The 13,965-nt window shown below is 45.3% G+C and overlaps 1 protein-coding gene across 2 annotated transcripts in view; it reads right to left on the minus strand.

Annotated features, from left to right (window-relative positions):
• The window catches only part of GDAP2 (ganglioside induced differentiation associated protein 2), a 292,812-nt gene that overhangs the window by 240,340 nt on the left and 38,507 nt on the right, over window positions 1-13,965 (minus strand). For both annotated transcript variants that reach the window (XM_053705768.1, XM_053705769.1), the window contains exon 2: window positions 9,352-9,566. In XM_053705768.1, coding sequence (XP_053561743.1) covers window positions 9,352-9,530 — 179 coding nt within the window. In that variant the 5' untranslated portion in view covers window positions 9,531-9,566. The remainder of the gene's footprint in view (window positions 1-9,351; window positions 9,567-13,965) is intronic.

Raw genomic sequence — 13,965 nt, forward strand, 5'->3', positions numbered from 1 at the left:
CATGGAGGTTGGCCTCAGATGAGTGGCAACAGAACATAAGCGATGACGAGCTGCTAGATACAGGTCAGCAGCCTGGGCCCGAGCTTATAGACCTGGACAAAGGAGCCACCCCAGCAGAAGTGCTGGCAACAGGGCAGAGAGCCGTCGGCCTCTGCCCAGCACCTGTAACAGCCCCAGGAAACCAAGGAGAGGAGGTAGGCGTCCTCCCTCCCCTTACAGAGAACCCCTTGCAGGGAGAGATGGATGTCGGTCTCTCTCCCCAGCGGCAGAGCCATCCACTGGGAGCGGAGGTAGTCGCCCTCCCCGTAAGCAGAACACCTTCCTGGGAGAGGAGACGGTCGGTCTCTCTCCCCAGCGGCAGAGCCAAGAGCGGAGACAATCGGTCTCTCTCCCCAGCGGCAGAGCCATCCCCTGGGAGTGGAGGTAGTTGTCTTCCCTCCCCTTACAGAGAACCCCTTGCAGGGAGAGATGGATGTCGATAACTCTCCCCAGCAGCAGAACCCTTTCCCGGGAGAGGAGACAGTCGGTCTCTCTCCCCAGCGGCAGAGCCATCCCCTGGGAGCAGAGGTAGTCATCCTCCCTCCCCTTACACAGAACCCCTTCCTGGGAGAGGTGACAGTCGGTCTCTCTCCCCAGTGGCAGATCCATGCTTCGGGAGCGGATGTAGACGTCCTCCCTCCCCTTACAGAGAAACTCTTGCAGGGAGAGACGGGTATCGATATCTCTCCCCAGCGTCCGAATCCCTTTCTGGGAGAGGAGACAGTTGGTCTCTCTCCCCAGCGGCAGAACCCCGTACAGGGAGCAGAGACAGCCGGTCTCCCTCCCCAGTGGCAGCACAGTTTCCCATGGAGCGGAGGTAGCAGACCACCCTCCACAGCGGTAGATCTCCTTCTCGTGAGAAGAGATAGACGGACTCTCCCCTCAGTAGCTTGGCAGGGTCTCTACCCTTTTCTTGTCCCGGAGTATTTCTCACCAAGGGCAGGCGTTGCAATGGGCAAGGAGGATAAAAGCATATACAGTTGGTGCCACATGTTTGGGCACCCAAGCTTTACCTGCCCACCAAGGAGCAACCTCCCCATCCGGTCTGGGGTGGGAATACAGCCGGGAAACTGGCACTGGCTTTGTTTGTGGGTGGGCAGTCGGTACTCAACAGAGTATAACAGAGGGAGACAGTTTGGCCATGGAACTTAAGGACACTGGAAATTGTGGAACAGCAATTGTTTGGGAGCCGGCCTTAGCAAACTTGTTTTGGACTTTGCATTATGCGACTATCCCTGCGCCCAGGGCGCAGGGTATAAACGCCAGCAGGAACCCCCCAGGATGCCCCAAGCTCAGGAGAGGTGGGATAAACTCTCCCAGCAACCGAGAAGTGGAGGGCCACTGTCGGACAGCCCCAGGCCGACCCGTTAAGGGTCTAGCCGGGTCTGCCAAACTGGAGGGGGGGAGATGTCACGGATACCAGACAGCTAAGGCTACCCCCAAACCACCCTACAACCTCACCCCTGTTGTTTCTCAGTGGTTTTGGGATCCTCAGAGCAACCACAATCTCTATAAGCTTTTGTTTGCTTGTTTTGTGAAGAGCTGGTGTATTACCAGGAAAACCCTCCTAGGCTGGCCGGGCTCCTGGAACTCCCGGTCGGCCACAGGACAGCAAGACACCCGCTAACTTTACCCCTGGTCGCTCCAGCAGCCCTTTGCCCCAGAGCTCCGCTCTTTTAGGGATTGGTAGCCCCTAGGGAGGACAAGAGCTGTGGCAATTATCAGAGGGGAGCTCCTTTGGGATCACCCAAAAACCGCTACCCCTGTGTCCTGGGATTCTGTGCGACTGGCTGCTATGGAGGTGCCGGTCAGTCTGGAGGGGCGGGAATGGCGGGAAAATTGTGGGATTGTCCTTTGTGTTATCAAGATGAGCTGTGTGTATAAAAGGAGTGTATGTTTTACAATAAAGGCAGTTCTTATTTCACCTGAATGCTAGTCTGTCTAGTCATTTAGGTGGGCTCCTGCTAGAATCACTTTCTTGGGCTACATAGAAATCACTTTCCTGGGCTACATAGCAGCTTGTTCCAGGCAGAGGAAGGACACTCTGGCAGAGCTACCTAGTATGGGTAGATGGAGTCTGCCACAGGGTGGGACCCTGAGTACTGGTGCTGTTGGGCATCAGGGGTGGCTACAGGCTGTGGTCACTTGCCAGCTACATAGCTGCAGTCGGCAGGGAGGAAGCAGGCCCCGTTTGGCGGAGCTACCCAGTCGGGGTAGCCGGGGTATCGGTCACAGTGGAGAACTCAGCTTGGGCTTCCCAGCTTGTGTCCTTATGTGAGGGACAGCTCAGCCTATGTTGTGGGGCTTTCTAGGATTAAGAATCCTACACAAAAGCCCAATAATGTCCTTCACTACCCAAGAAATGTACTCTGCACAAACAAGAAAGCCACATATTTAACACTTCCCATTTTTGAACATTAAGCAGATTTTGAGAATCAATACGTCAGTTTAGTTTTTTTATTCATCCCTGTACCTAGCAGTTAAATGGCCATTAAAGTCAAAAACAAAGTTTCATGATTCAATTAAAGCATTCAATTTAAAAAAGATCTTTCCATAATTCTTTCATTCAAATTTGCACCTTCTTTTTATATGAACACTTTCAGGCTCCAGCTCCTACTGAGCATGTGCAAAAGTTCATAGAATACATGTATATGCATTTTGTAATTGGCTGATGACTGTCACATGATACAGGGTAGGCATGTGCATTCGGAGGTTTCGGATACATCGTAATGCAGAAAGAGGATCAGTACGGAGACAGATTTATTCTTGTGAAAGTTTAACATACTAAGGTCTGTGTAAATACACACTTACTTTCACAAGAATAAATCCAGCTCCGAGAAGAGACAAATTCCATGAGAGGACACTTTCCTGGGCATTGGAAGGCATCCGAAACCTCCGAATACACGTCTGATACAGGGGTAGGGAATACACGTCTGATACAGGGGTAGGGAATACACGTCTGATACAGGGGTAGGGAATACACGTCTGATACAGGGGTAGGGAATACACGTCTGATACAGGGGTAGGGAATACACGTCTGATACAGGGGTAGGGAATACACGTCTGATACAGGGGTAGGGAATACACGTCTGATACAGGGGTAGGGAATACACGTCTGATACAGGGGTAGGGAATACACGTCTGATACAGGGGTAGGGAATACACGTCTGATACAGGGGTAGGGAATACACGTCTGATACAGGGGTAGGGAATACACGTCTGATACAGGGGTAGGGAATACACGTCTGATACAGGGGTAGGGAATACACGTCTGATACAGGGGTAGGGAATACACGTCTGATACAGGGGTAGGGAATACACGTCTGATACAGGGGTAGGGAATACACGTCTGATACAGGGGTAGGGAATACACGTCTGATACAGGGGTAGGGAATACACGTCTGATACAGGGGTAGGGAATACACGTCTGATACAGGGGTAGGGAATACACGTCTGATACAGGGGTAGGGAATACACGTCTGATACAGGGGTAGGGAATTTGGATTAACATTGAAATTTGACAGAATATGTTCTACTGCTCCTTTCAAATTTAAAGTAAGTGCTGTTGCATTGACATATTAGTGTTTATTTGTCAGTTATACAAGTCTACTTTATTTAGTGGTCCTTAAAATATGCATTATAGATTATGGGGTTCATAAAGATGTTTTGCCCTAACTCTCTTCACCAAAAAAGAGAAAACATAAATGATGCTTACCTGATAATTTCATTTTCTTCTGAAGGGAAGAGTCCACTGCTGCATTCATTACTTTTGGGAAATACAGAACCTGGCCACCAGGAGGAGACAAGGACGCCCCAGCCAAAGGCATAAAGGGACACTGAACCCAAATTTTTTCTTTTGTGATTCAGATAGAGCATGCAATTTTAAGCAACTTTCTAATTTTCTCCTATTATCAATTTTTCTTTGTTTTTCCAATATTGTTTGATATATTGTTTGAAAAAGATGGCATCTAAGCTTTTTTTTATTAGTTCAGTACTCTGGACAGCACTTTTTTTATCAGCAAGAACAACCCAGGTCGTTCACCAAAAATGAGCCGGCATCTAAACTTACATTCTTGCATTTCAAATAAAGATAGCAAGAGAATGAAGAAAATTTGATAATAGGAGTAAATCGGAAAGTTGTTTAAAATTGCATGCTCTATCTGAATAACAAAAGAAAAAATTTGGGTTCAGTGTTCCTTTAAATACCTCACCCACTTCCATCATCCCCCATTCATTCTGCCAAGGGAACAAGTAACAGTAGGAGAAATATCAGGGTGAAAAAAGGTGCCAGAAGAACAAAAAATTACAGCCGCCTCAGAGCAAAAACACGGACGGGAGCTGTGGACTCTTCCCTTCAGAAGAAAATGAAATTATCAAGTAAGCTTAATTTATGTTTTTCTTATTAAAATGGAAGAGTCCACAGCTGCATTCATTACTTTTGGGAAAACAATACCCAAGCTAGAGGACTGAATGCAAACAATGGGTGGGTACAAAAGGCGGCCCATTCGAAAGGCACCACAGCCTGAATTACTCAACACCCTAAAATGTAAATACAAACGATATGGAAGAAAATCCAAGCCCAGGTAACTGAACATTAGTTACGCTGCCGGCAAAGCAGAAATAAAAACCACTCAGACCTAAAGTCCGTCAAGCCAAAACAACCTCCGAGGCGTCCACCCCACGGGTCACGACTCCCAAGGAGGTACCTGGCCAAAGACAAGGACCGCATCTGCCCCCCAATAGGGAAAACAGAGTTCAGGAAAAATCAAAAGGAACCTTTCCCACTCAACACCTATAGAACAACCAATGGTTGTCTACAATAGCAATGCATCAGGGAGACAAGCTCCCTAGAAACACAAGGACCGAAGAAAAAGGATCCATACACAGGGAAAACATGTCCCAAAAAGGACTTGATGAGCACCCTCCTATCCCTGATCCTGTACCATACTCTAAGGTATTCCAGGAAAACTAAGAGTCCCCTGTTGCCTCATAAAATATCTAGACCAGCAGGCTAGACAGGCAGAGACTGCAGAAACAGAATAACTATCCCAACAGCTAGAAAAGAGCGCTCCAAAAGAACCTCAAACCACCTGCACAGGAATTCTTAATGGCCAACTTCCAGGAGGAAAGCGGACTCACCATTGCTAACCCAAACCAACTAAAGGCGCTTCAAAGCTTGTTAGCATTTACAGACAAGATCAATTAGCTGTAGCTGGATACACCATCACAGAGAAAATATCTGTAGATGGTTCCAACTGCAAACCTTCCAAGGGCTTACCGCCCTCTGAATAGTGGCTCCAAGGAGCGCCCCCTCCCGGCGCCAGATGCAGAAAAGAGGAGGACATCCAACGTCCTCCTACAAAGGAGAGGACCAACGCGAAGAAAACAAACAAGACTGCATAGAGTAACCGATCCCCAAGCTTCCCTCCAGGATAATGATCCCAGCCCAAAGGCTAGTCAAAGACCGGAGACAAGAGTCCCAGACTTCTGGAAGAGAAAGGAAAGATCAACAAGGAACAAAGTCCTCGGTTAGACCGCTGCTACAAACGGCATGATACAGTGAGTCAGGATAGACATTGTGCTCGGGTATGAGACCCCCTACACGCTGTCTGAGCCAAAAAAGGAAACACTTTCCTAGGGAAGCCGGCCCTCAGCCCCTCAGCATCCATATATCAGATCCAACACAAAGCAGAAGCCCCAAAGGGTGCAAACCCTCAGCCTCCCGCTGCAGGAATGGAGGAACCAGACACTACATCGCAGCTCCCCTTCCAGGATCCTGAAACGCAAGAAGGGAAAAAAAAACTGTAAGGCAAGAACCAAGGACCCTTAGGACGCCACAGATCCTTGGCCATATCGCCAACCCCGTTGAAAGACACCTGGAGTCTACAGGAACATCCTGCATGCACCAGAAGACCAGTAGGGACTCATCAGAAAGACCGAAAGCCTAAGCCACAGTCAGATAGGCATCTCTCACAGAGCCCCAGCCCCTATGAGAGGGTCCCGCGGGACCACAAACATCTAGTGTGAAACCAAATCATCCACACCCATCCAAGGAGAGACATGGACCAAGGCCAGGGTCCTTGGCAAGGAGTCGATCGAAAGATCCATCTTCCAGAGGGACCCTAAACTGCCTCCTACAAGGAGGAGCGCACCTCTAAAGACCATAGACTTAGCAATCTAGTAATAGTCTCAAACCCAAGAGTCACAAAGAACTCCTTAACGGTCTGAGATTCAGCACCCAGTGCGTATGGATCGCAAGGAAATCTCGTAGGCAAGCGGTAACACGTGTTACACACACAGGCAGGGTAGCAATCAGCACGCGAAAGGCGCATGATAACCCTGGCCTTGCTCGCCATCCCAGAGAGTTAAATGTAAGGCACCACCAACGAAACCCCAAACGGAGCATCGAAGATAAATCGTCAACTACCTGACCCCAGAAGGTTGGCCATCTGAACCCGACCTCGACTCTGACAAGCCCCAAGGCTAGAGTTGCAACGAGGACGCAAAACACCCAAACGTCGAAGACCACAGTCAGACCAAGGGTATAAAGAGGAATAGACAAGTCAAAGATCCCTTAAGGATCTATCTTCCAAAGAAACCACTTTAAGCAGGCAAACGCTGGAGCCGTAGCCCCCCACAGAAGGCAGAGAACCCCTGCACACCACCTCTTAGAGTAACACAACTCAGAGTAGAGGAATAAAAACATGCCAACACATCCAGACCAGATGATCCACCCAAGGCGGGAAGGAATGAGAATGCATGTTAGGCTAATCAGCGTCCGGAAGAACTTCAAGTGAAACTCAAATCGGTAATCACTCGGCACACCAGACCACAAAGGTCACATACATCTCCCAAATTCCAAAGAATGGAAATAACTGTTCTGAGTCCCCAGGGACCTGAAGAACCATGATGCTGTCTGCAAAAAACAGATCCATATCCCAGACGAGTAGCCTGAACCATCTAGATTGGCACTCACAACCCTCCGTCTGGAGGGGTTGCATATAAACAACAAGGCTTCATATTTCGGTAGGATCCAAGCCCGGAGTCCATAGAATAGGCCAAGTGACATTCAGAATCCAACAGGATTTAATCAGCACCATGAAGGTGACATGAAACTTGGTAAAAGACAAAAAAAGCATCAGACCAGTACCAGCCTGGTATAAGGACACTCCTGAACTGCTCAAGGTCCCAGAAAATCCGTCCGGAATGATCGATAAATGAAGTAGAAAACATATTTTAATATTCAACAAGTGAGCAATTTCAGAGGGAGTGCCCACGCAACCACTAATCACAAGTATCGGTTCCAGAGAAGAACATTCATAAAATGAAAATCTAACAGACATGAGCTTAAGGAAAACAAAATAAACACATCCATCCGGATCAAAAAATAAAATGAAGACAGCACCCATCGGGTGAAAGCCCAAGGTGAATGAAAACAACAACGGGACCAGCCGATTAGAAGCCCCATTCACCCAAACTCAGAACTGGAACCGAAAACATAAATAAAAAATAACGGACATTAAGGAGATTGGCTTCATCCCTAAACGTCATATCCATTTTGCCATCCAGCTTCTAAGGCCTCTGATCCCTCGGCCCAATAGGACTGGTATCCTCCAACATTGCCAAAACATGTCTTAAAAGAACACGAAGGCGAGCCAGCCTGTAACGGAAGGCAAAATCGCCAGATCTACTGAAGACCCTGGCCCCATGATTGGGGCCCCTAAAACTTCAGAGGCCAACACTTTCCCAGAATGCCAAACTGAATTGGGCGATCTCATGCTCGACGGGCCTTGGTTAACCGAACACGGGCAGTATCTTAGAAATACTTCACTTGGTAGATATAAATGAGTTAGCGCCATAGAAATGGCCAAGTGGAACCGTGCCGTAACCTCTGGCAGAATCAGGCCACCCTCCGGAGGAGTGAAGACCATAGTGACACCTGCGTGCGCAGCCAGGAACAGGTCTGGCGCACACGCCTCACGGGTCATGGAAACCTTGGAGACGTATGGCTCAACGCACTCTAAGCTCCCTGACTCGGGAGAAGAGAGTACTCTAGAACAGCAAATCGAAGCATAACTGATGGGCATTAATTACCCGGACCATTTCATATTCATCACAAGATGCATTCTCTGTATTGGAGGCCTTCGTGTCTTGCATATCAGAATCCTCCATAATCATGGGATTACAAAAACTGTCACCCCTTGACACCCCCAATGACTGGGGCACTCACCACCTCTTGTGAACCAGAAAACCCACGAGCTAGACTCTCTTGGTCGCACACAGTCAGCATACGGAAGTGAAAAACAACGTAACCGCACCCGTCACGAGGTGCACCGTGCCAGACACAAAAAGGGCGAGCAATCCTGAGAGATTGCGTCATAAAAAAAAAAAAAAAAAAGCTGTTATGTTCCGAAAAGGCAATGAGCCTAGGTATAGCTACGCATTTGCAGATATAACCATATAACAAACATGATTAAAGTCCCCCCTGTTCAATAACCTCCCTCAGGAGATATTAACCCATGATTCCTTATTAAAATAAAAGGAGTCCCACTGGGACCCTACCTTGTTTTGTCAACAATACATTCCCATATTGAAATAAAATGAAACAATCTTACTGGAATCTACGCCATGGAACAGGAACACGGCCCTTCAAGTGTGACAGATAGTAGCAACGCTTCTGACATGGACTTGAGTGAAAAAAGGTAGGAAGCGAAACTCGTCAACGCTGATTACCAAGGAACTGTTTATATGAGTCGGGATGGGTTTGCAGGAAAACTTTTCCTGCATCTATGGACTCTAACTTTCATCCATGCTCTCACATAAAAACTGACAGTATAACTTAAAACTCCAGTCCCATAGCGAAGAGTACTACCCTCCATGAGAGACTCTCGAACTTCTGAACTTATCAGCCAACCTCCTGTGACAAAAGGCAAAGAATGACTGGGGGGATGAGGGAAGTGGGGAGGCATTTAAGCCTTTGGCTGGAGTGTCTTTGCCTCCTCCTGGTGGCTAGGTTCTGTATTTCCCAAAAGTAATGAATGCAGCTGTGGACTCTTCCCTTTTAAGAAGAAAACATAGCTAGTTTATAAGACTCTCTCTGTGTCAAGCTGAAAGCCGCACCATCATCAGTTAACCTGGTTTTTCAGCTACTGGAATTTTTCCTGAACTGGGCACGGTTAAAGAGACAGTCTGGATCTACAGTAAGGATCATGCATACTGTGAACATTTGCTCTGTACTAAACAGTAAAATATGATGTGGTGTAATTGAAGCTTGCAGTACTCCAGGATATAATTACGTCTCTAGGAACTCACCACAATATCACCTTTTCATTGATATCCTTTCTGTAGGGAAAAGGGGTGTGGATCCCCTCATCAGACACTTCTTGCCAACACAGAGAGGAGTCTGGTACTTCCTCCCCAACCTCTTCATCGTTCCAGCAGGGCAGCGTGTCTACATCAACAAAACATGACCTGGCGCCAAGCGGATCCATCAAGTGGGAGGGTGCTTGGCATTAAGCCTCTATAAACTAATTAATCAGAAAGCAGCAGAATTAATGCACAAATAATTGCAGCTATAATGTAAGAAAATGGTTACATACACTAAAACAGGGGTGCCCATCTATTTTTGTACGGAGGGATGATCAATAATGATAGGTTAGCCCTCATTATATATCCTATCCAATATATCCACATAACATTACAACCAGAATTACTCTCAAAATAAAAATAGAATCCAATTGCTTTATTAATAAAAGCTTAAATTACTAATAATAAAACTATATACTATTCAAATATACATCAGTTAGTACAAATACACATTTAATTACCTAAGAGAAGTGTTGATAATAAAGTACTAATGTTTGCTTTCAACACAGTGTCGGTAAAGGACAAAAAAAAAAATAGATAACCTGCTTAACTGATGTTATACACCTCACTAGAAAACCTGCTGTACTGTATCATACACCTCACTAGATAACCTGCTGTACTGTATCATACACCTCACTAGATAACCTGCTGTACTGTATCATACAGCTCACTAGATAACCTGTTGTACTGTATAATACACCTCACTAGATAACCTGCTGTACTGATGTCATACACCTCACTAGATAACCTGCTGTACTGATGTCATACACCTCACTAGATAACCTGCTGTACTGTATCATACACCTCACTAGATAACCTGCTGTACTGTATCATACACCTCACTAGATAACCTGCTGTACTGTATCATACACCTCACTAGATAACCTGCTGTACTGTATCATACACCTCACTAGATAACCTGCTGTACTGTATAATACACCTCACTAGATAACCTGCTATACTGATGTCATACACCTCACTAGATAACCTGCTGTACTGTATCATACACCTCATTAGATAACCTGCTGTACTGTATCATACACCTCACTAGATAACCTGCTGTACTGTATAATACACCTCACTAGATAACCTGCTGTACTGTGTCATACACCTCACTAGATAACCTGCTGTACTGTATCATACACCTCACTAGATAACCTGCTGTACTGTATCATACACCTCACTAGATAACCTGCTATACTGATGTCATACACCTCACTAGATAACCTGCTGTACTGTATCAAACACCTCACTAGATAACCTGCTGTACTGTATAATACACCTCACTAGATAACCTGCTGTACTGTATCATACACCTCACTAGATAACCTGCTGTACTGTATCATACACCTCACTAGATAACCTGTTTAACTGATGTCATACACCTCACTAGATAACCTGCTGTACTGTATCATACACCTCACTAGATAACCTGCTGTACTGTATCATATACCTCACTAGATAACCTGCTGTACTGTCATACACCTCACTAGATAACTTGCTGTACTGTATCATACACCTCACTAGATAACCTGTTGTACTGTATCATACACCTCACTAGATAACCTGCTGTACTGTATCATACACCTCACTAGATAACCTGCTGTACTGTATCATACACCTCACTAGATAACCTGCTGTACTGTATCATACACCTCACTAGATAACCTGCTGTACTGTATCATACACCTCACTAGATAACCTGCTGTACTGATGTCATACACCTCACTAGATAACCTGCTGTACTGTGTCATACACCTAACTAGATAACCTGCTGTACTGATGTCATACACATCACTAGATAACCTGCTGTACTGTATCATACACCTCACTAGATAACCTGCTGTACTGATGTCATACACCTCACTAGATAACCTGCTATACTGATGTCATACACCTCACTAGATAACCTGCTGTACTGTATCATACACCTCACTAGATAACCTGCTATACTGATGTCATATACCTCACTAGATAACCTGCTGTACTGATGTCATACACCTCACTAGATAACCTGCTGTACTGTATAATACACCTCACTAGATAACCTGCTGTACTGTATCATACACCTCACTAGATAACCTGCTGTACTGTATCATACACCTCACTAGATAACCTGCTGTACTGTATCATACACCTCACTAGATAACCTGCTGTACTGTATCATACACCTCACTAGATAACCTGCTGTACTGTATCATACACCTCACTAGATAACCTGCTGTACTGATGTCATACACCTCACTAGATAACCTGCTGTACTGATGTCATACACCTCACTAGATAACCTGCTGTACTGTATCATACACCACACTAGATAACCTGCTGTACTGTATCATACACCTCACTAGATAACCTGCTGTACTGATGTCATACACCTCACTAGATAACCTGCTGTACTGATGTCATACACCTCACTAGATAACCTGCTGTACTGATGTCATACACCTCACTAGATAACCTGCTGTACTGCATCATACACCTCACTAGATAACCTGCTGTACTGATGTCATACACCTCACTAGATAACCTGCTGTACTGTATCATACACCTCACTAGATAACCTGCTGTACTGTATAATACACCTCACTAGATAACCTGCTGTACTGTATAATACACCTCACTAGATAACCTGCTGTACTGTATCACACACCTCACTAGATAACATGCTGTACTGTATAATACACCTCACTAGATAACCTGCTGTACTGTATCACACACCTCACTAGATAACCTGCTGTACTGATGTCATACACCTCACTAGATAACCTGCTGTACTGTATCATACACCTCACTAGATAACCTGCTGTACTGTATAATACACCTCACTAGATAACCTGCTGTACTGTATCATACACCTCACTAGATAACCTGCTGTACTGTATCATACACCTCACTAGATAACCTGCTATACTAATGTCATACACCTCACTAGATAACCTGCTGTACTGTATAATACACCTCACTAGATAACCTGCTGTACTGATGTCATACACCTCACTAGATAACCTGCTGTACTGTATAATACACCTCACTAGATAACCTGCTGTACTGTATCATACACCTCACTAGATAACCTGCTGTACTGTATCATACACCTCACTAGATAACCTGCTATACTAATGTCATACACCTCACTAGATAACCTGCTGTACTGTATAATACACCTCACTAGATAACCTGCTGTACTGTATCATACACCTCACTAGATAACCTGCTGTACTGATGTCATACACCTCACTAGATAACCTGCTGTACTGTATAATACACCTCACTAGATAACCTGCTGTACTGTATCATACACCTCACTAGATAACCTGCTGTACTGATGTCATACACCTCACTAGATAACCTGCTGTACTGATGTCATACACCTCACTAGATAACCTGCTGTACTGTATAATACACCTCACTAGATAACCTGCTGTACTGATGTCATACACCTCACTAGATAACCTGCTGTACTGTGGCATACACCTCACTAGATAACCTGCTGTACTGTATAATACACCTCACTAGATAACCTGCTGTACTGTATCACACACCTCACTAGATAACCTGCTATACTGATGTCATACACCTCACTAGATAACCTGCTGTACTATATCATACACCTCACTAGATAACCTGCTGTACTGATGTCATACACCTCACTAGATAACCTACTGTACTGTATCATATACCTCACTAGATAACCTGCTGTACTGTGACATACAACTCACTAGATAACCTGCTGTACTGATGTCATACACCTCACTAGATAACCTGCTGTACTGTATCATACACCTCACTAGATAACCTGCTGTACTGATGTCATACACCTCACTAGATAACCTACTGTACTGTATCATATACCTCACTAGATAACCTGCTGTACTGTGACATACAACTCACTAGATAACCTGCTGTACTGATGTCATACACCTCACTAGATAACCTGCTGTACTGTATCATACACCTCACTAGATAACCTGCTGTACTGTATAATACACCTCACTAGATAACCTGCTGTACTGTATCATACACCTCACTAGATACCCTGCTATACTGATGTCATACACCTCACTAGATAACCTGCTGTACTGATGTCATACACCTCACTAGATAACCTGCTGTACTGATGTCATACACCTCACTAGATAACCTGCTGTACTGATGTCATACACCTCACTAGATAACCTGCTGTACTGATGTCATACACCTCACTAGATAACCTGCTGTACTGATGTCATACACCTCACTAGATAACCTGCTGTACTGTATCATACACCTCACTAGATAACCTGCTGTACTGATGTCATACACCTCACTAGATAACCTGCTGTACTGATGTCATACACCTCACTAGATAACCTGCTGTACTGATGTCATACACCTCACTAGATAACCTGCTGTACTGATGTCATACACCTCACTAGATAACCTGCTGTACTGATGTCATACACCTCACTAGATAACCTGCTGTACTGATGTCATACAACTCACTAGATAACCTGCTGTACTGTGTCATACACCTCACTAGATAACCTGCTGTACTGTATCATACACCTCACTAGATAA

This window comes from Bombina bombina, chromosome 3 (assembly GCF_027579735.1).
Source record: "Bombina bombina isolate aBomBom1 chromosome 3, aBomBom1.pri, whole genome shotgun sequence".
Lineage (NCBI taxonomy): Eukaryota > Metazoa > Chordata > Amphibia > Anura > Bombinatoridae > Bombina > Bombina bombina.